Source organism: Dermatophagoides pteronyssinus, unplaced genomic scaffold (assembly GCF_027571235.1).
Source record: "Dermatophagoides pteronyssinus isolate colony J.1.1.1.1 unplaced genomic scaffold, Derpt_VIB-CSIC_2022.12 sq0014, whole genome shotgun sequence".
NCBI classification, from domain to species: Eukaryota; Metazoa; Arthropoda; class Arachnida; order Sarcoptiformes; family Pyroglyphidae; genus Dermatophagoides; species Dermatophagoides pteronyssinus.
The window spans coordinates 721,908-743,143 of NW_027461538.1; the positions used below are offsets into that span (position 1 = coordinate 721,908).

Consider the following 21,236-nt stretch of genomic DNA (forward strand, 5'->3'; position numbering starts at 1 on the left):
AACATTCAAAATAGGTGAAAAAATGATTTAAAAATTTTTAAAAAATTACAAAAAAAAATGAAAACTTTCAAAAACAAAAAAACATTAATCATTCGATTTGGATTTTGTTTCTGATTCTGTTTTAATACGACGAATTCGTTCTTCCCATATTTTAATTTTATATTGAAAAATATCCAAAGCATTGATAAACATTTCGGCTGGATTTTTAACACCATAACTTTCGATTATAAAAATTAAATGATCACGATAATATTTCACCTGTACAGCATTGGCGACATCTTCAAAATTTTTAAAACTTCTTGTATGATGATCAAGACGTTCATTTGCAACAATCGGTATGATACGACCATCTGGACGAATTTTTGTTTCAATTACACCAGCGGGAAATGATGATTTTATTCGTTGAACTGTTTCGGTTGAAATAGTTTTTATATCTTTCAATGTAATTTGTGAATGAAAATAATAACGTGCAAATCCGGGACTAAATTTCATATGATCTAAACCACGACCTTTTACGCAATGTAAACGACAAATAATTTCTTCATTTGGTTTCAAATACATTATCGGTATTTTAGGATAAAGTAATGTAATCGGTGATAACAGGTGTTGCCTCGCGCCTATCGGTTCCCATTTAATATCTTCAGCATATACTTTAATCGTTTGCGAACTGGTATTTTTTCTATTCAATTTCATTACAATACAATTATTCGAATTAAGACGTTCCGGATCATTTTTATTACGAAATTTAAAATCATTTGGATTGGCAACAATCGGTATCAATGCTAAACGTTGTGCAATATAATCACAATTAAATAATGTAGAAGTATTTTCCTGAAAATAAACATCCTCGATAGCCATTGTAGGAATCTCATTCAAAATTAATTGTCGAATAGTGTTGACAAAAAATGGTTTCAAACCAATAATATCAAAATTTATTTCATTTTCATTAATCGATTCGATTTGAATCTTTAAAACCATTAATGTTTGATCAATATGTTGAACATCAGGAAAACGATAAACATAATCGGTAAATTGTTGTATATCAACCATTTTTGTTGATTAATTTTTGAAAAATTCAAAAAAAAAAACAAAATTTCAAAACAAAAATCATTAATCAATTCACGTGTTTGCCCAAAACAAAAAAATCGATAGTATCGATTGTAGGAATAATTTTTATTCAAGAAAAAAAATTGAAATTCCAATGTTAACATTTTTTTTGTTTAGAAATCAGTAACTTTAAAAGTATTTTCATCAACTGTACTAAAAATATGACCTTCATTAACTAAAAATTGAATAGCATCATCAATAAGATTAGAATTAACACCAGTCATATAGTTATGAATTTCCATTCGTTTTAAACCAGATGGTGAATCACGATGTTTGCCAAGAATATTCAATATGCTTCGTTGAAGCTGGGTAAAACCATGTCCAGCCGATAAATCATTACCACCAAATTGATTTTGGTTAGCTATTCCACCCATTTCTTTTTCACCTTTTGAATTGATAGTAATGTTTTTACGTTTTTCCAAAAACAATGAATCATGAATTATTTGAAGTAAATGGCGTGGAATTTCATTCGGATCATTGATCAATTCTACACGAAAAGCAATAACAAATGGTTTTTGATCATCATAGGAAACTTTTCCGGTAACTCGAATATATGTTCGTTCTAAAACTGTTGGTGGAATCAATGAAAGTCGGGGATTTCCATCGGCACCTGACAAATAATAAATAAAGTTGAAAAAATCAGAATTTTATCAAGTTTTTTTTTGGTGACAAACAAACCTTCAGGTGTATTTTTCCAAAGTTGAACTTCGATCGGCGATCCTGGTGTATGATCATCAATAATGTAAACATTTTTTGTTGTAAGTTCTTCAACACTTTGAACAACACCAATAACAACAATAGTGTTGACTTTTTGTCGATGCAAAATTAAACCTTCTTCACGACGTGATAGCCGAGCGATTTGTGAACAAGAAACACGAACAATATTTTGATTTAATTGATTATCCGAATTTTGTTTACCACCGGCACCACCACCACCACGAGCCGATTCATCCGCAGCATCAAAATTTGATGTGTTAAAAAAATCGCTCATTGTTAGTTTAATTAATCAAGAGAACCGAATTCTGAAAAAAAAGTTTAGAAATTTTTTTGTAAAACAAAATTGTCCGAAACTGATTTTTGATTAATGAAAAAAAATAAAGCAACTCAACAACAACAAAAAACACATTCGCGCCAGAATAATGAACGACAATAATCGATACTATCGATTATTGTGACGATAATTTTTTTGTGTGTTACATGCATGGAAAGAAGAGATCGTTGACTTCCAAGTCTGTCATTTTAAATGAATGTTTTTTTGATTTTTGGCGATATTCTCGCTATCGGATTCTGATTTTTTTTCTCTGAAGAATGAAATTTAAACATTTTTTCTTCTGTCAATAATATTCTTGATTAATTTGATCAAGGACATAACCTTGAACCTTTTTTTAAAGAAAAAAATGAATGTTCATTGAACCCGGTGAATAAAATCGGTCAAAATAAAGTTTTTTTTGAAAAAAAAATAATGAAATTCGGTAACCTTGGTTACAAATTGAATTTAGTCATAGAATAATTCTGTCAGGAATAACAACACGTGTCATCAAAGGTGTGGTCATTTGAGAATTGATAATGTTGATTTTTTACGAGTTCCAAACAGAAATTTTCTGAAAATTGATTTAAAAAAGAAATAAAATTTTACCGGAAAAAAATCATAGAATTCGAATTCGAATGATAGTAGCAGTAGGGTAGAGCAGTAGTAGTGGAATCCTGATTCAGGAGGAGTAGTAAAAAGAGAAAAAAAAATCAATGAAATTATTCTTTGGGATTTTTGTTTTTTTCCTTCAATAACAATTTTCTTTTGTGTATTTTGAACTAAAGAAGAAAAACAGAAAATTAAAGTTTACAACGCCTGAAATCATCATCATCATCATCATCGGTTTAAAAGTCTGGTCTGGTTGGTTGGTCTGGCGAAAGATGTTTTCTTCGGGTTATAATCATCCTAATGATGATGATGATGATGATAACAATAAAACCCTCTCTTCATTTACTCACCCTCTTTCAACCACAGATTACATAATGACAATACTACTACCTTTTTTTTGTTCCACCAATGAAGAATTTTTATTTTTTCTTTTGAATAAAACAACCCTCCCAATAATAATATATTCACCCTCTGTCTCTCTATGAAAATATTCTTCAACTATAATATATACCACTACTACCACAGAGAGAAAAGAAAAAAAATGATAAAATTTTTTTCTTTTTTTTTTGCCCTATTATTATCATTATGAAAAGAAAAAAAAATGATAAAAAAAATCAAGAAAGAAAGAATAACAAAAAAAAATAGGCGGAGGAGGATGATGGGTATTCGATTCACGATTCAAACACAAACGAATGATGGGGGTAGAAATGGAATTAAATGAATGATTCCATTTCGAACAAACGAAAAATGTTTCGTTTTTCTTTTCCCCCCGAAAAGACCATTTCTCTCTCTCTTTCCCGCTCATTGATCGAATATATTGTATCCCTCTCTGTCTCTCTCTCTTTTTCGGGGGCTTTTTATATCATCAAATGTGAACTTTTGCTTCTTCTTCTCCGTGAGACAATTACAATAACAACAACAACAACAACAACAATCGGTGGATATAGCTACGAGATATATCTAAAGCCCGCCATACCAACAACAACAAACAACAAACAACAAAAATAAAAAAAATGGTGAGATGCAAGGATGATGATGATGATGAGGGGGGAAATTGTGAATATCATCATCAACAACAACAATAAAAGAAGCAAAGTTTTCTTTCTCTCATTGTTGGTGTGTGTGTTTGTGAGTGATTGAGCCTATTTGAGAATGAATTTTTTGATAAAATAAAACACACATCACACAGAGATTTTTGTTTGTTTGTGAAATCCAAAATAAAACAAAATAGAAAATCTTTATCAATTTTTTGATTTGGTTCATCATCATCTTTGTTTCAGATGACGTAAGACGTTTTTTTTTGTTGTTTGTGATGTGATTTGAAGAAAATCCTTTTTGAAAAAAACAGAATTTGCTTTTTTTCTGTTCGAACTCTGTCAGAATATATCAATTTTCGAATGTGATGTGTTTGTTTCCAAAAAGGTGATGTGAAAATTAATAATTTTCCCTATTCTCATTGTGTGTGTTTCGTGATGATTTTGTTCATTAGTTTCTTTTTCTGTTTGTTTCAAAAACAAAATTGATTTCATCATCATCAGTATGACATTTCATCAACAAATAATAATTGTACATGTTCTCTTTGCTTTGCTTCTAATCATCATCATTAACATGATTCACATGTTAATTTAAATGATAACTAATGATATCTAACTATCTTCCGAATTAAATGTTTTTGTTTTTTCAATTTGAAACAAATCAAGCAAGGTAAGTTTTACCAAAAGTGATATAGAATCAGTGTGTTTCGATTTTTTTGTTTGTTCCAAATCTTATTTGGAAAAAAACTGGTTGTTCCTAGATTTTTTTTTCTTTAACCAATTGGTTATCATCCATATTTATGTGAGAGGAATGATTCGATAAAACCAACAAACAAAAACAAACACCAGAAAGAAATAAGGAAAATTCGAGTCGAAATTTTTTTTTTTTGGAATTGGCTGGTTAAATTTGGTTGCTGTTTTTGTTTGTGATTTTTTTTGTTTCTTGTCACACAGAGAGAATCTATAGAATCTCATCAAGACGACGACGACAAAGAAGAAGCAATAATGAGAAATATTCTTTTGATTTTTTTTTTTGTTGTTGTTGTTGTCTGATTCTAGTTAGTTACATGTGTGTGTGTGTAGATGTATTCTATGATTTCTTGGGTTTTTTTTTGAATTCATGAATCATTATAGAATTCGAGAGAGAGAGAGAGAGAGAGAGAGAGAGAGAGAGAGAGAGAGAGAGAGAGAGAGAGGGAACAAGAAATTCTGGTTCCATAGAATATATACAGAGGGAGAGAATGATGATGAAATTCTTTACTTTTTTCCCGTTGATTTTTAATCTAAAAATCGAACCGTTTTTTTTTCTTGTTTCGAAAGAATCAATATTTGAAAAACAAACATAAAAAGATGGTGATTATTTTGGGATATTCTCTGCTCTACTATTTTTTCGGTTGATAGATGCTACTACAACGAATCTTTTTTTTTATTTAAAAACGTAAAAAATATTTTTCCATTTCATTTGCTTGCATACATCATCATCATCATCATAATCCGGTTTTTTTTGATTATTTCGTTGTTTGCTTGTTGATGACGATCATCATCATCATCATCATGATGTTTTTGATGATGAACAAACAACAACAATATTCGAATGTTTTTCTTTCTCTTTAATGTTGAATTTCTTAATATTTTTTTTGTTGTTCATCATCATCATCATTGAATGATTATCATTATACAATTGTTCTCTCTCTCTGTGTGTTTGTTTGATACGAAACATAGAAAAAATAATAATAATCGACTTGCATATATCTCATTGTTTTCTTACCTACGTTTAATTTTTGTTTTGTTTTACAAAATTCATCATTTTAAGCATCCTTTCATAATGGTGATGTGATGTTCTTTATGTGTTTCTGATTGAATAAAAATGATTTACCGTTAAATGATTGAACGACTTTTTTTCATGATTATCATCATTATTCTGGGTTTTTCAACCAACAAAAAACCCTAAAAAGTAAAATTCTCAGTTTTTCTCCATTTGGGTTAATCTTTTTTTATTGATATCTTTTTTTCCTTATTCTTTATTCTCATCACCATTAATGTCGAATGGAAAAAACATTCAAATAAATTCACATCCTTAACATATTTTTGAATGACGATGTTGTTGATGTTGATGATGATTTAAGAAAAAATTCACACACACACCATATCTATCTCTCTTTTTCTCCGGTATTTTTTCTTCATCATCAAACCAAATTGAAATAATAAAAAAAACCAGACCAAAGAGAGATCTACTACCACCACCACCACCACTATTGATGATGATCAAAAAAGAACATAAACCTAAAATACACCCGAAACTGAACTGAATTTGATAGCCTGACATGAACTTTTTTCTTTTTCTTTTCTTTTCATTTCATCAACCAAAATGTCCTGTTGTTGTTGTTGTTGTTGTTGTTATTTCGTTGATCGGTTTTTTTTTCTTATTTCACATTCGGTTTAGTGTGTTGTATGTATGTTTAGTGTTCCACAATTTCTTTGTTTTGTTTCTTTTCTTTTCTTTCTCTCTCTCTCTCCTTGTTCATCATCATCATCATCATTTTTTTGAATCTCAACGACGTTTCGGCTTCATCATCATCGTGTATCCTCTCTCTCTCTCCCTATTTTTTCTCTATATCCCAAAATACTAACCAACAACACACAATTTTCAATTCATTTCATTTTTCGTTGTCGTCGTTTGTTTCTTTTTCATTTCACACAGTGTCTATATTCATATTGTGTGTGTGTAGTAGCATTACTTTAAGTGTAGTAATGATTCAACATTTGTTGTTGTTGTTGTATTTGGAATTGAAAATGAATGAACGAAATGTGAAATGAAGAAAAAAAAGAAAAAAAGAAAAAAAAATCAAAATGAAATCCAATCACTCTTGTACACTGCTTTGTGTACTGCTGTATATACACTCACACATATTAGACAACATTTTTTTTGATTCTTTTTTGATTTTTTTGTTGTTGTTTTTGTTTGTTTCAATTCGTCAATTATCCAAGTGAATCTTCTTTGTTTAATGTTTGTGTGTTTGGTATGCTCAAATGGTGAAAAAGAACGAGGTTTGTTGTTCGTTTGTTGTTTTTTCGCTTGGTTTAAATCATTTCAATTTGGTTTTTTTTTCGAGTAAAATATTGTGTGTGTGTGTGCAAGATGATTCAATCAAGTGAAATTATGTAATACTTCATTATATAAGCTGTAATGTTATGTAATCATCATCATTCATTAATTCAATTTTGGTTTACCGGCATTCATAGAGTTCATTGTCCAAAAAGAAAAAATATATGTTTTCCATAATGGTCATTGATATTCTGATGATTTTCTTCTGCTTTCACAAAAAAAATCATTGAATCGAATAGATCAATTTATGTGTGTGTGATTAGATTGATTAAAACGACCTTGTTCATTTTGTTTTTTGTTGCAAAAACAAAAAAAAGTCTATTTGATTTGAAATCAGAAGAAATCACATCCAATGAATCATATCAACAAAACAAAATATCCATTGAAATTTCAAAGGGGGATTTTTCCATGTTGATAAATTCATCATCAAATGAAACAACAGCAACATTCTTCTTCTTTTTGTTTTCATTATCATAATTTTTTTTTCTCATTCATTTATTTTGATAACGTTTTAAATTTCGTTTTCCTATGCAACCAACCAACATTTCTTTGTAACAAAACGATGATGATGATGATGAGAGCCAAAAAAAAAAAATAACGACGAAATTTTTTTATTTATTTATTTACAATCAAAATAATATTATACAGCCGTTATTATTACATTGAAATATCAAAAAAAAAAAATCTTTTTTCTTTTTTTTTTGTTTGATATTTTGGCTCAATCCAAATGGCTGCTGCTCGTTTTTTGGATGTTATTGTCGTTGATGATGATGATGATGAGCCTATTTTTCTCTCTCTCTTCCTATCTAAACTTTGTTATTCTTATTCCCCTATCTCTATCTTTCTCTCTCTCTTCCAGCTTTTTAATATTGTTTCATCAATGTTGTTGTTGTTGTTGTTGTTGTTGGATCTGAGCGCGCGTTTTATTTGGTCCCCAATATTGTTGTTAATGTGTGTGTTAAATAATGATTGTTTTGAAAATATAGACCACCTATTTTATTATTATTAGTTAGTTATTAGTTATGTTTTTTTTTTCTTCTATTTCATTTTCTCAGTATGAATTTCTATAGAAAGTATATATCATCATCATCATTATCAGTGTATGTGTTGTTTTGTTTAGTGTGAAAAGCGTATATTATATGAATTGAATGAAAAAATGAATCATCTTTAGTGTTTGTTTGTTTGTTCGTTTGACGCAAATTCAACAACAACAACAACAACAAAAAAAGAAGAAGAAAAGTTTCAATGTTATTTAGTGTATTCAGTGTGTGTAGTTTTTTTGTTTGAAGAAAAGAATATTCTATCTGCGTGTGTTTATGGTTTTCTCTCTCATTATTATTATTATTCTTCAATGAAAGATTATTGAGATTTTTCTAATTTTGTTTTGTCTCTTTTTTTTTCTTAGGATTTTTAAAGTCATTTTTTTCAAATTGAAGATACCATAAACAATAATTGTGACAAAATTCATCGTTAAGAAGGTAAGTTGTGGATTTTATTGGCAAATTTTAGTTTAGTTTTTGTAAATTTTCTGTATGTAAAACATGTCCTGCAATTCTCTTTTCTCCAAAATGATTCCAAATTTCAAAAACCATAGACCATAGAAATTCTTAAATTACTAATTCTTGAATTCTTATCTTTCTCTATGTCTTTTTTCTTTCTTTTTTTCCCTTCTCACTCGTTTATTCTTTTTTTTGAAAAAAAAGAAATCAAAAAATCATATTTCCCTTTCTATTTACGCTTTTATCACTTTCTCACTCTCTGAATTTTCAAACAAAATCAAATAACAACAATTATGATGTAAGAATTTTTCGATTTTGACATAAACAACGAAACGAAGTGACAGGCAAAAACAAAAAATTTTCACCAAGTGAGTTTTGATTTGATTTGAATACAACCGGAAGGATGTGTAGAAAAGAAGAAAAACGTTTTCTTGGGATTTTCCTTTTCTTTATTTTTCTTTTTTTTTTTACTTTTGGTTTTTTCCCCGAAAAAAACATTGATTAATTGAAAAAAAATTTCCTTTTTGTTTTTCTCTTACCTGAATCAGTGTTTGACCAATCAGTATTGTCGTCCGATGGTAATGTGAGTGAAGCGGCTAAAACTAATGCGATTGCGACTATTGCGACTGTAAATGCTATTACCGAACATAATGATGATATTGTGACAACAACAAATTCTTTGCCTTCATCTTCAACAACAACAGTAACAACTGATCATTTAAATCATTCGCAACAACAACAACAAAATATCAAAGACCAAAGTTTTCATCAACATCAACATCATCATCGTAATTATCGTCGCAATCAACAACAACAACAACAACAAGAAGATTATTCAAGTCTAGTCAGCACTATCAACACCACCACCACCAATAAATGTACAAATAACGACAAAGACGATGATCATAATAATGTTGAAAATGATTCGGCTATAAATGTAATAGCATCATCATCATCATCATCAACAACAAAAATAGTGAAAAATATTCAACAACAACAACAAAAACCTCCGCCCTCAATAACAACATCCACAACGTCTTCTTTTTCATCATCATCATCATCATCTTCTACAACAAAAAATTTGTTTGTTGTTGAAAATAATAATCAATCACAACAACAACAACAACAACAACAAATAATTACGACATTACCGTCCTCCACTTTATCATTTTTTCAAAATAATAATAATACGAATCTAATTCAGAATAAAGATTCAACCGATTCTTTATTTTTATCATCATCATCATCATCAAAACCACGTTCAATTTTATATGAACATTTATTGAAAGAATTATCACCAACATCAACAACAACAACATTGAATCAATCAAATTCCAATTCGAATAATAATGAAACGTTCGAATTTTTTCTTCCAAACACAGCAACAACAACAACATTAGATACAAATATATTTCTGAATAATAAGTAAGTTTCTTTTGAATGATTTTTGTTAAGTTTTTTTTAATTTTTTCTTTTTGTTGTTGATTAGATTGAATTATTGTTTAAAAAATGATCAGTATTTATCAGATGTTGATGGTGATAAACAGAAAAAATCTCGAAAAAATTTATCAAAGAAAACAACAACAAAAGGAAAAATTCAACGTAAACAACAGCAACGAAATTCAATGAAAAATCGAATGAATCGTACAACGAATAATGATGATGATGGTAGTGTTGTAAATAATAATCGTAATAATAAAAGAAAATCTAAACGACAAGAATTACAACAACAAGAAGATTCAATATTACAATCATTACCTATACATGTTGTTGCTGCATTATTATTAAATCAACAACAACAAAATAGTGCTAATCTTACGGCAATAAATTTTGATCCAACAACAACAACAACAAATATTGGCAATATTAATGATAGAAATTCTTTAAATATTGGTACAACAACAACAACAACAACGAAAACATTGAAAACAAAACAAATTGTCAATGACAATATAAATGAATTGATTAATAATAATATTGACAATAATAATTGTAATAGTAATAATATAATGAATCTATCAACAAAACAAGCGCCAATGCCAATTGCATTGACAACAACAACAACAACAACAAAGAATAATGAAGATGATTCTTCAATTCCATTAAATTTATGTGTAAAAAAATCATCATCATCATCATCAGCATCTCAATCATCATCCACATCATTGTCTTCAAATAATTTTGGTAGCAATAATAATAAATTCAATGTTCACCATCAACAACAACAACAACAACAATTATCAGATTCTCATACACTGAATTTAGTCAAAAATCTAGCCCAATTACAACAACAACAAAATTCTCAGCTACAACAATTACAATTTAATAATAGTCTGATATCGCAACAACAACAACAACAGCCTCAACATCAACAACAACAACAACAAAAGAAACGTGGACGAAAACCAAAATCAACATCATCATCATTGATGGCATATGGTGATCCACAGCCACATCTAACGCAACAATCATCATCATCATTACAACAACAACAACAACAATCATCATCATTACCATCATTACCTGATTTTGCTGGTTTTGGTAATTTATTGGCTGCATTTAATCATCAACAACAAGTTCATCTTCAACAACAACAACTGCAGCAGCAGCAACAGCAACAATTACAGCAACCAAGAAAACGTGGCCGTCCACCAACGTTATCACCACCGCACAATGCCCATCAAAATAGTTTGACTAATTCAAAATTAGCCGTATCGGCTATTAATCAACAGCAACAACAACAACAAGCTACCAGTGCCTTTCATCAAAATACTTATCCATTTAATTTGTTTAATACTCCTGCAGTGGCAGCGTCTGCAAATGATGGAATTTTACCGAATTTTCCTGGTCTCAATGCATTATCATTTGCAGCAGCGGCTGCAATTGCTGCCGGTGGTGCCAGTAATAATCAATTGGCTAATCATCAATTATTCAATAATGCTGTCAATCAATTTAATATTTTACAAAAACTTAATCCAAATTTATTGAATGCAAATTTGTTTGGAAATTTAAAAAATCCAATTGAATTGGCTGCAGCAGCCGCTTCATTAACAGCAAATAATAATGATAATATCAATAATAAACATACATCATCATCAACAACTTCTTCCTCATCATCATCATCATCGAAATTTATTGATCCGGCTTTATTTTCGGCACATAAAGAATTGACTGATCAAGTGCAGGCTAATTTTCTTGCATCATTACCTGCTGCTGTTGCTAAAAATTTTATTGGTGATCAATCTTCCGGTGGTAGTTTGATGAATAAAAATTCATTTGCTCATCATAAATCATCATCAACAAATTCAACAAGCGATAAACAGATTCGTATTCCTTTAAATCATGGGTATGTGTTCAATTTTTCAATGTATATTATTCATATTTGATTATTTCATTTCTTTAAAAAATTCATAGATTTCAACGTTTTACTTATATAACGGGTTTTTCTAAAACGGGAACAATCGAAGGTGATGTTATTTATTTGGCACCATGTAAAAAGAAATTAAAAAGTTATCAAGATTTGATAAAATATTTAAGCAAAAATAATATGATCAATTTGAATCGTGAAAATTTTAGCTTTGATCCCAATATTATTATTGGCCAATTTATTCCAAACATTGCACAATTACCAAGTGATGTAAGTTTGCCAGAATTTTTTTTCTTCTATGAAATTTTAAAATATGATTTTCTTTGTTTGTTTTAGGTCATATTGAGCGAAAATCAGATGAAAGTCCATCTGGAAGAATTGAGCAAAATTCGTAACTTAGATTTATCTTCAACTAGTATAACGGCAGTACCTCCATCATCACATCATCAACAATCAAATCAGATTAATAGTAATCATCATCATCAAAATATTGCACCAGAAAAAAAGAAACGTGTTCGTGATAGTGGTGGTACAAGAAATGTTTATGATTCTATTAAAGGATTTAATACAAGAAGTAAAACATCATCTGTTCATCAACAACAAAATGATCTTCATAATAAAAATCATGAATTTGAACCATCGGTTACGATAACAATACAAAATCCCCAGCAGATTACACCACCAGCAGCATCGATAAGAGGAACTAAACGTAAATCAACTGAAAGACATGAACAAGCAAGAAATGAAAAATTATTGAAAAAACAACAAGAAGAGGTGAGAGTGTGGGTTGTTTTTAATGTTAAAATTTTTTAATTTTTTTTTTTGTTTTTTTCAACAAAAAGCTTGAACGAAAACAACGAGAATTGAAAGAAAAAAAAGAAGAAGAATTGCGAAAGGTTTGTCTAAAAAATTGATTTTGTTGATAAATTTTTTAAAATATCAAATATTTAACAGATAAAAGAACATCAGGAAAAATTATTGGAATTACAAAAACAAGAACAATTAAAAATATCGGCCGAAATTGAACATGAACGTGTTAATCAACATCAAATGTTTATACATGCATTGAATGAATTAAAATCATCGGAAGATCGTGATAGTAAAAAAGAAGAATTAAGTTTGGAAAAAGTTGCCCTACAAGAACGTAAACTATTGAAACGTGTATTGGAAGTGGAATTATTGAAAGAATTGAAAAAACCAGTTGAAGATATGATGTTGAAAGATCATAAAAATTTACCGATATTTAATCGAATACCGGGTCAAAAACTGACTGGTAAAGCATTTGCCGATTTATTAATGGTTTATGAATTTCTTTATAATTTTGGTGAAACTATTGGATTCGATATTGATAGTTTACCCACATTAAATTCATTAATGATGGCCTTATTAAATTTGGATAGTGAATCAGAGGAAGAATTAATGTCAATTGTTAATCATTTGGTTATTTGTGCTATTGAAGATCCGGGTATGCCAAATAATATGACTACATTGATGGGACAAAAATTAAAAGATGCAACTGTAACCGAACATAATGTTACGGAAATTTTACGATTATATTTTTTTGCATTTAGTAATGCAGTTCGTGAAGAAGATGAACCAAATCGTATTGAATGTCAATTACATGAAAAACTTTGCAATGGTATTACATATATTGCATTGGATGCTATTACAAAATTGGATATTTTAGTTTTTCTTTGTAATGAATTATTATGTAATCAGGCAATTGTTAAACAAATTGATGATAGTATTGAAAGTGTTACTGTTTATAAAAAAGATAAATGGGGTATTGAAAATGATATTAGAAAATTACGTTTGGTTAAAATGCGTCGTGAAAGAATTATGGAAGAGGAAAAAGCTAAACAAATATTATTACAACAGGAAAAAGATAATGCCAATACGAATCAATCTTCAACAACTACAACTACAACGATGACGGGTGAAAATGGTGGTGAAAACATGGCCACCGCCACCAATACCGGTGATAAAGATACAACGACTGGCGAAAATAATAGCACTGTAATCAGTGATAATGATGAAAGCAATACAAATGTCAGTGCTGCTACTTTATCGAATTCGGTTACCGCAACAACGACGACGACAATCAATTTACCACCAATTGAATTTGATGATGATGTTAATATGACTAATGAAGAAATTGATAAAAAAATTGAACGATTAAATAAACAATGTAATCAGATGAATAATAAAATGCATAAAGCATTGAATGCATATCGTGTGTTCCCATTGGGTCAAGATAGATATCGTCGTACGTATTGGGTATTACCAAATTGTGGTGGTGTTTTTGTTGAAGGTATGGAATCCGGTGAACCAGAAGAATTGCCCAATAATATTTGGACTGAAGAAGAAATTGAAATGGAAAATGCGCTGAAAAATGCTATTAATGATGAACCAATGGATCAAGATTTAACCATTATTACAACCAATGGTGATGATGGAGAAATTAATAAATCGGAATTAACTGAACAACAACAATCTGTAAATAATGATAACGATAATGTTGATAAACAAACAGATGAAAAAACGACAAAAATTAAAGAAGAAAATGATGATCCAGATATATCAACCAAAAATAATGATGATGATAATGAGAAAAAACCAATTGTTGATGGTGATGAACAAGTTAATAATGATGAAAAATCAATGGAAATTGAAACAAAAATGGAAACAAATGATTCGATCAAAATTGAATCGAATGATGATGGAATGGATAAAACTAATCAAACAATGGTTGAAAAGAAAGAAGAACAACAATCTGAATCTGAACAAATTGATGAAAATAATCAATCGACAGTAGCAGCAGCAGTGGAACAATGTGAACAAATAAATGTTGATGATGTAAGATGGTTTGATTTAGATTTAGATTTTGAATGTGATGAATCAATTGAAAAAGTTGTTAATAATGTTGATGAACCGATGGTGCCAATCGAAGAAGAAAAAGAAAAAGAGAAAGATGAAGAAATATTGGAAGAAGAAAAAACTGAAACTGATACCGAACCAGATAATAATGATCAACAACAGGATAAAGAAGAAAAGGAGAAGAAAGAAGAAGATTTGGAAAAAGGTGAAAATGAAGATTGTGAAGAAGAAGCAATTGTTACCGAAATTCAAGAAGAACCAATGTCCGAAATGGAAAAAGCATTAACAACATTTTTATCAAAAGAAACATTAGATTGTTTATTTAAAGGAACGGAAACAAATATTGATTGTACAATATTAAAAGATTGTTTAATACGAATATTATCATCATTTGCACGTAGTGCAACAATAACAAAATTTCCAAATAGTGATGTTATTGAAACAGATATAATTGTTTGTCCAACATTACAAAAACGAATACAATTATGGAAAATATTACAATATGAAAAAGCAAATAAAATACCACGTGAATATCAATTTGGTTGGTGGCGTATAACCGACAGTGTACAATTAAAATCAATGATTGAATTATTACATACGAATGGTCAACGAGAAAAAAATCTACAAAAATATCTGATAAAACATTTAAATTATGCAACACAATCATGTAGAAATTCTACTGCAAATCTGGATGTTGGTGATTATGATCGTGATGCATCGGATTGGAGAGAATTTGGTGCACCAACCGAAAATCGTTGTCCACATCGTTCATGTTTAGGTAAAGATTATTGTCATGAAGTTGCTTTTCGTAAAGATCTACAAATATTGGAATTGATTGAAGCATTTGAAGAGAAAATTTTGTCCTGTAGTATGCAAATGCGTAATTGGAAACCAACGAATAAATTTTCAAGTTCAGATTTTAAATCAAAATTAAATCAAACCAAATCATCATCTAAATCGAATAAAAATGGTAAAAATCGTAAAAATCAACGTAATAATGAAAATAGTGATTGTAGTAATGATTCAATTCAATGTGAAAATTCAGGTGGATCAACAATGATTATATTCAGTACTGATGATAATGGTGATTATGATCTGTTAAGAGTACAGAAAGAAAAATTATTAGAAATTGAAGCAACAATTGAACGAAGATATCTTAAACCACCATTAGGTTTTAAAAATAATCAAGCTGTACAATTTCAAACGAACGATAATAGTAATGGTGATTGTGATTATAATGAATTTGCAAATGATGATAATGCTACGGCCGGTTTGATACGTTGGCGTGATGCTGCACGTGAAGCAAAATGTTGTTCACAGATTGCAATGGGTTTACATTTTCTTGAAAATTGTATTGCTTGGGATAAATCAATAATGAGAGCGGTAAGTGTTATTTTTTTCAATTTGTTTTTTCCTTTTTGATTTGATTTTAGCTTCGAAAAAAAAGCTTTGTTTTGATTGATTGATATATTTAACACTTGTCTCTCTCTCTCTTGTCTCTTTCTTCTTTCTTTTTTAAAAATGCGAATTTAATTTAATCAAAAAACGCTTTGAATGATGATGATGTGATGATGCCTGCGACCGTTGCTTTACACATTCCCTTTTGAACTGAATTTGATAACTAACTAATTATATCCGCAAAACCAAACAAACAAACAAAAAATTAACCAAAAAAAATGATTTAAAATGATAGAGTTGCCAATTTTGTGGCTCGGGTGAAAATGAAGCCCAGCTACTATTGTGTGACTTATGCGACAAGGGATATCATATGTATTGTTTCAAGCCTAAAATGGAAACTGTTCCTACAGGCGATTGGTTTTGCTATGACTGTCAAAATAAAGTAATTTTGTTTTTTGTTTTTCGCAATTATATAATTAAGCATACATTTCAATGATGGTAATGTTTTTTCTCCGTTTTTTGTTTGTTTTTTTTCATTTAAATCCTAGAATACAATCGATAAAGTTTGCATTGTTTGTGGTAAAAAAGGTAAACTACTTAATTGTGATACATGTGCTAAAGTATTTCATCCAAATTGTTTGGATCCACCTGTTAACAAGTAAGTTTGCTTATTATATTGTTGTTTTCTAAATTGTAATTCGATTTTTTTTCTTTTTTAAAATAAAGACAAATCAAAGGCAGATGGATTTGTCATTTATGTATGCGTAAAAATAAACGGAATTCTGGTACGAAATCATCATCATCATCATCGAAAAAATCATCATCAAAATCTGAATCATCCATAAATAATGATGATAAAAATTATGATTCAAACAATAAAGATTCAAATCAAAGAGAATCAAATAATAAACGTATGTCGAATGGAAATTCATCAAAAGATCGATCGGAAAAAGATACTTCGAGCCATAAAAAAGAAAGAAAACCGAAGAAAAAACAAGATAAAGATAAAGATAAGGATGAAGATCATTCGGAAAAAGAAAAACTAGAAAAAAGTGAAAAGATTAGCAATAAAAAATCTTTGGAAAAAGAATCAAGTGTCAATAATAATGATAATGGTAACAATATGATGGCTATGGATGAACAAAATTTATCCAACAACAATAATAATAATTCCACAACAACAAAAACAATCCATAATGATGAAATTATACTTTGTAAACAAATTACTGAGGAAATTATACAACATGAAACTAGTTGGCCATTTCTTGAACCAGTTAATACAAAACATTTTCCAACATATCGTAAGATTATTAAAAAACCAATGGATTTTACTGTTATTAAAAATAAATTACAAAATAATAGGTAATGTAAACATTTTACCAATTTGATGAATTGAAAATTTCTAATTTGTTTTTTATTAACATTTTTATAGTTATAAAACCAAAGAAGATTATGCTGCCGACATACGATTAATGTTTGATAATTGTGTTACATTCAATGAAGATGAATCACCAGTTGGACAAGCTGGTCATTTATTACGTGCATTTTTTGAATCACGTTGGAAAGAATTGTTTAATACAAATCCGATCTAATCAACAATAACAACAACCACCACAACACATTTACACTTACAAACAAATACATCCACTTAAAAATATCATTTTTCCAAAAACAAAAAACAAAACAAAGTATTTATTTCATCATTGAAAATTCTCATTCAAAACAAAACACAATATCCATTCATCATCATCATCATATTGATATTTTTAACAAAAAAAAAAAAAAATAGAGTGATAAAATTTTTAGCTAAACAAAACAAAAAGGTCATTTGTGCCTGATGTGCTATGTGTGTATGTGTATGTTTTTCTCGTAAAATTCTATGTATTTTCTTGAGATTTTTTTTTTCATTTGTAAATTTATTCAAATCACAAATCAATCTGCCATATTTGAATGATTGACAGCGAAATACATTCCATTTTTTTTTAAATTTTCCACATCATCAATTCTGTGTTTAAATGTTGTAAATATAGACACACACACACTTTAACTTTACCTCAAACAGCAACAAATGACAAATATTCGACAACCATTTTGGACCAATATATCACACACACACACCGATACTTTAACTGGCTTATCACCACCACCACTATATATATTATTCGGGCAGCATTTCATTTCATTTCGCAAAAAGATTATCCCAATTTCATTGTTGTGCTAATGTGGGCATCTTCTTCATTTGTATCCAATTTTCTTCAATTTCTTCTTCTTTTGTATTAATGTTCATTTGTGCTGTGCTGAATGAAAACATTTTAAAACAGAAAAAAAAAATAATTTGATAATTTTTACACAATCATAATTCAACAGCAAAAAAAACATACACAAAGATTATGTGCTAACCACTGACGAATTAAATTTTTTTTCTCTTCTTTTCAATTTTATAATTTCTGATAATTTCATCGAATAATAATAATAATAACGACAAAAAATAACACTTTTTTTTATAAAGAGGATCTCAAATACAATTACAATTACAAGAAATAATTATAAAAAAAAGTTGAAACAATATTTTTGAGATTCATTGAAATCTGATTATGTATTTTAATCACACTAACAAGAATTATTATTATTATTATTAAGATGGTTATTGTATTTTTGTATTGATATTTTGATTTGATTACTTATATAAGTAATTTTTCAAATTTTCAAATTAATTATTCAAATTAACATATAATTGAATTAATTAATTAATTAAATATGATAATTTATAATTTTAGAATATTAAAAAAAAATTTCAGTTTTTTTCTACTATGGTTGAGTTAGGTTAGGTTGATGACTATGACTATGATTTATGGTTGAGTGAGGTTAGGTTGATGGCTATGACTTATGGTTGAGTGAGGTTAGGTTGATGACCATGACTATGATTTATGGTCGAGTGAGGTTAGGTTGGTTTGTGTTTATAAATAATCGTCACTAGATGGCAGCATGCTATCCATTAAATTTTTTTATCAAAAAAAAAAAAAAAAATCTCCATGCAGTTGACATTCAAAACAAAACAAAAAGAAACAATATTTACTGACTCAAATGGATTTTTCTATGATCCAATAAAATAATAATAAAACCAGATTACCATTTCGACATTGCAAATTATTCGGTTGGCTTACTTTTTTTTTGTCGTTACTCTTTTGAAATGAATTAGGACAACGAAATAAATACAAACCATTCATTCATTCATTCATTTTATTGCATTGTATTGTATTCATTGTATTCCATCAGCAGGTATATTATATTGAATTAAAAAAGATTGAAAAAAACTTGCCATGACCATGACTGGCAATAATAATTCTTCATTAAAATTGTTCATTTTGTTGATCATATTTGATGATTGAAAAAATATATGCAACACACAAAAATAAATTATTAATGATATGAATTATCATTCGTTTTGAAAATCTTGGCTAATGCAAGTCGTTGTGTTAATCCAAGTTTGATGAAAAGAAAACAACGTTAAAATCCTCAAGAAAAAAAATGAATCCACTAAGCAAAGGTTTTGAATTATTTTCGTTTGAATTTTCATTACCACAATCATCATCAAGTATCGAATGTCCAAATTGTGGTTATCAGATTTGTAGCAACATTTTTCAAAAAGGTATTGTCAATTTTGGCAATTTGTTTTCATTCACATTTTAATTACTTATTTATTTTCCATAAAAAATTTAGTCAACATTTCAAAAACATTCATCTTATTTTGCTGTGGATCAATTGTTTATTGGAATCTAATAAAAGATCAAAATTCTCGAATCTCATTGATATTATCATCGACAAAAAATTTCATACAAAATGGTATTACAAATTTATTCTTGTCATTAACACCACCATCATCATCGACTAGTCCAATTTTTGATGAAAAATTTATTGTTGATCAATCAACAACAACAACAACAAATATTTTCAATCAATGTTCCTCATCATCAAATTATTCTGTTGTTAATCAATTAATTGTTAATAATAACAGTAATAATAATAATGATGAACATTATTCATTATCATCACAAAATGATTATTCATCAATAAATCTATCACCATTAAATTCAATTGGTAATTGTACATTAGCTAAATTAGAAGGAATGTTAGATGATGTTGAAGAGATAAAAATGTATGTAAATGATTCTTGTAATGAAATTGGTTGGTATACCACTGGTGTCGGTGGTAGTGATGGTCAACAACGTAATCAATCTGAATTTATAAACATATTACAAAGACGTGTTTCAGATGGTGAAATTACAACTAGTCTTCCAAGTTTAGAATGGGATCTAAATGATATTAATTTTGATTCAAATCATAATGTTGATGATAATGATTCATTTGATGATGGTCAATCGAGTAATATTAATTTTGATTTTGATGAACAAAATTCTCAACAACAACAAAATTCTTCTACCACCAATGAAAATTATTCAAATTTGATTGATAATGAAACATTATCGCGTATTATATTTAATAAAAATTTCGAATTTAAAGATGAACAATTTTTTCGTTCAAAAAAACAATTTATAAATCTTAAACAACGTTTAAAATTTCTGACCAAATCTCAACAACAACAACATCAACGTAATCATCGAAATAATGGAAATCATCGATTTAATAATAATATAAATTCAAACAATTATCGTAGTAATCGTGATTCAGCTTTTTTTGAAGATTTATAAACAAAACAAAACAAAAAAATTATCCTGATTTGTAATTCCATGTAGATAGATTATCTCTGTCTAGATCCAAATTCATTCGAATGTTTTCCAAAACTCATAATCCCACACATAATCAAGTGCCTATCTTTTTTCTGTTCGATTGAAAATTAGAATTTTCAAACTTCAACAAACAAACAAAACAAAACTTGCACAAAATTTTCCAAACCAAAAACATCGTCATTATCATTATCATTAGCAGATTTTTTTTCACTCTCGAATCTCGGTTGTATTTAAAACATTTTTTTTTCTTGTTTTTGAAAAAAAAGAATCAATAAAAAAATAATTCTCATTCGATTCATGAACAATTTAATTAATGATTATGAATCATAATTCAATTTTATTAATGTTTTTTCTTCCGTTGATGATATGTTGTAATGGCAGTAGATCGTTTTGAGCATTTCTGCTTTCCCCCCCCAAAAACCATTCATTTTTCATTTTGTTTTTGTCAAAAACAAAAAACA

General features: G+C 28.6%; 4 protein-coding genes across 6 annotated transcripts; 2 read left to right on the top strand and 2 right to left on the bottom strand.

Moving 5' to 3' along the window:
- Positions 1-11: 11 nt before the first annotated feature.
- LOC113790096 (DNA-directed RNA polymerases I and III subunit RPAC1-like) lies at positions 12-1,114 on the bottom strand. Its single transcript, XM_027339713.2, has one exon. It carries the CDS (start codon positions 1,048-1,050, stop codon positions 85-87), a length of 966 nt encoding a protein of 321 aa, XP_027195514.2. The 5' UTR covers positions 1,051-1,114; the 3' UTR covers positions 12-84.
- Positions 1,115-1,186: 72 nt separating this feature from the next.
- LOC113790097 (replication protein A 32 kDa subunit-like) lies at positions 1,187-2,914 on the bottom strand. Of its 2 annotated transcripts, XM_027339715.2 has the most exons (3): positions 2,744-2,914; positions 1,786-2,129; positions 1,187-1,717 (listed from the first exon to the last, which is right to left on the bottom strand). In XM_027339715.2, the coding sequence occupies exons 2-3, from the start codon at positions 2,096-2,098 to the stop codon at positions 1,221-1,223; spliced, it is 810 nt and encodes a 269-aa protein (XP_027195516.2). In that variant the 5' UTR covers positions 2,099-2,129; positions 2,744-2,914; the 3' UTR covers positions 1,187-1,220. The 2 variants fall into 2 exon arrangements, with proteins under 2 accessions (XP_027195516.2, XP_027195515.2); XM_027339714.2 differs by lacking the exon at positions 2,744-2,914 and having other exon boundaries at positions 1,786-2,289.
- Positions 2,915-8,595: 5,681 nt separating this feature from the next.
- On the top strand, positions 8,596-18,829 carry LOC113790093 (uncharacterized). Of its 2 annotated transcripts, XM_075821968.1 has the most exons (11): positions 8,596-8,753; positions 8,934-9,810; positions 9,875-11,731; positions 11,800-12,022; positions 12,089-12,526; positions 12,595-12,648; positions 12,707-16,012; positions 16,323-16,469; positions 16,576-16,685; positions 16,754-17,389; positions 17,460-18,829. In XM_075821968.1, coding segments are annotated over exons 1-11 (7,809 nt in total). In that variant the 5' UTR covers positions 8,596-8,752; the 3' UTR covers positions 17,620-18,829. The 2 variants fall into 2 exon arrangements, with proteins under 2 accessions (XP_075678083.1, XP_075678084.1); XM_075821969.1 differs by lacking the exon at positions 16,323-16,469.
- A 129-nt stretch (positions 18,830-18,958) lies between these two features.
- LOC142645538 (uncharacterized) lies at positions 18,959-21,069 on the top strand. Its single transcript, XM_075821971.1, has 2 exons — positions 18,959-19,676; positions 19,748-21,069. The coding sequence occupies exons 1-2, from the start codon at positions 19,556-19,558 to the stop codon at positions 20,734-20,736; spliced, it is 1,110 nt and encodes a 369-aa protein (XP_075678086.1). The 5' UTR covers positions 18,959-19,555; the 3' UTR covers positions 20,737-21,069.
- Positions 21,070-21,236: the final 167 nt, after the last annotated feature.

Bases quoted from the DNA above. Each gene is read 5' to 3' on its own strand.
- LOC113790096 (XM_027339713.2), bottom strand. From the start codon at position 1,050: ATGGTTGATATACAACAATTTACCGATTATGTTTATCGTTTTCCTGAT.
- LOC113790097 (XM_027339715.2), bottom strand. From the start codon at position 2,098: ATGAGCGATTTTTTTAACACATCAAATTTTGATGCTGCGGATGAATCG. The intron at 1,718-1,785 runs GTTTGTTTGTCA...ATTATTTGTCAG, and splicing joins TTGGAAAAATACACCTGAAG to GTGCCGATGGAAATCCCCGA.
- LOC113790093 (XM_075821968.1), top strand. The intron at 16,013-16,322 runs GTAAGTGTTATT...TTAAAATGATAG, and splicing joins ATAAATCAATAATGAGAGCG to AGTTGCCAATTTTGTGGCTC. The intron at 16,686-16,753 runs GTAAGTTTGCTT...TTTAAAATAAAG, and splicing joins TTGGATCCACCTGTTAACAA to ACAAATCAAAGGCAGATGGA.
- LOC142645538 (XM_075821971.1), top strand. From the start codon at position 19,556: ATGAATCCACTAAGCAAAGGTTTTGAATTATTTTCGTTTGAATTTTCA. The intron at 19,677-19,747 runs GTATTGTCAATT...TAAAAAATTTAG, and splicing joins TAGCAACATTTTTCAAAAAG to TCAACATTTCAAAAACATTC.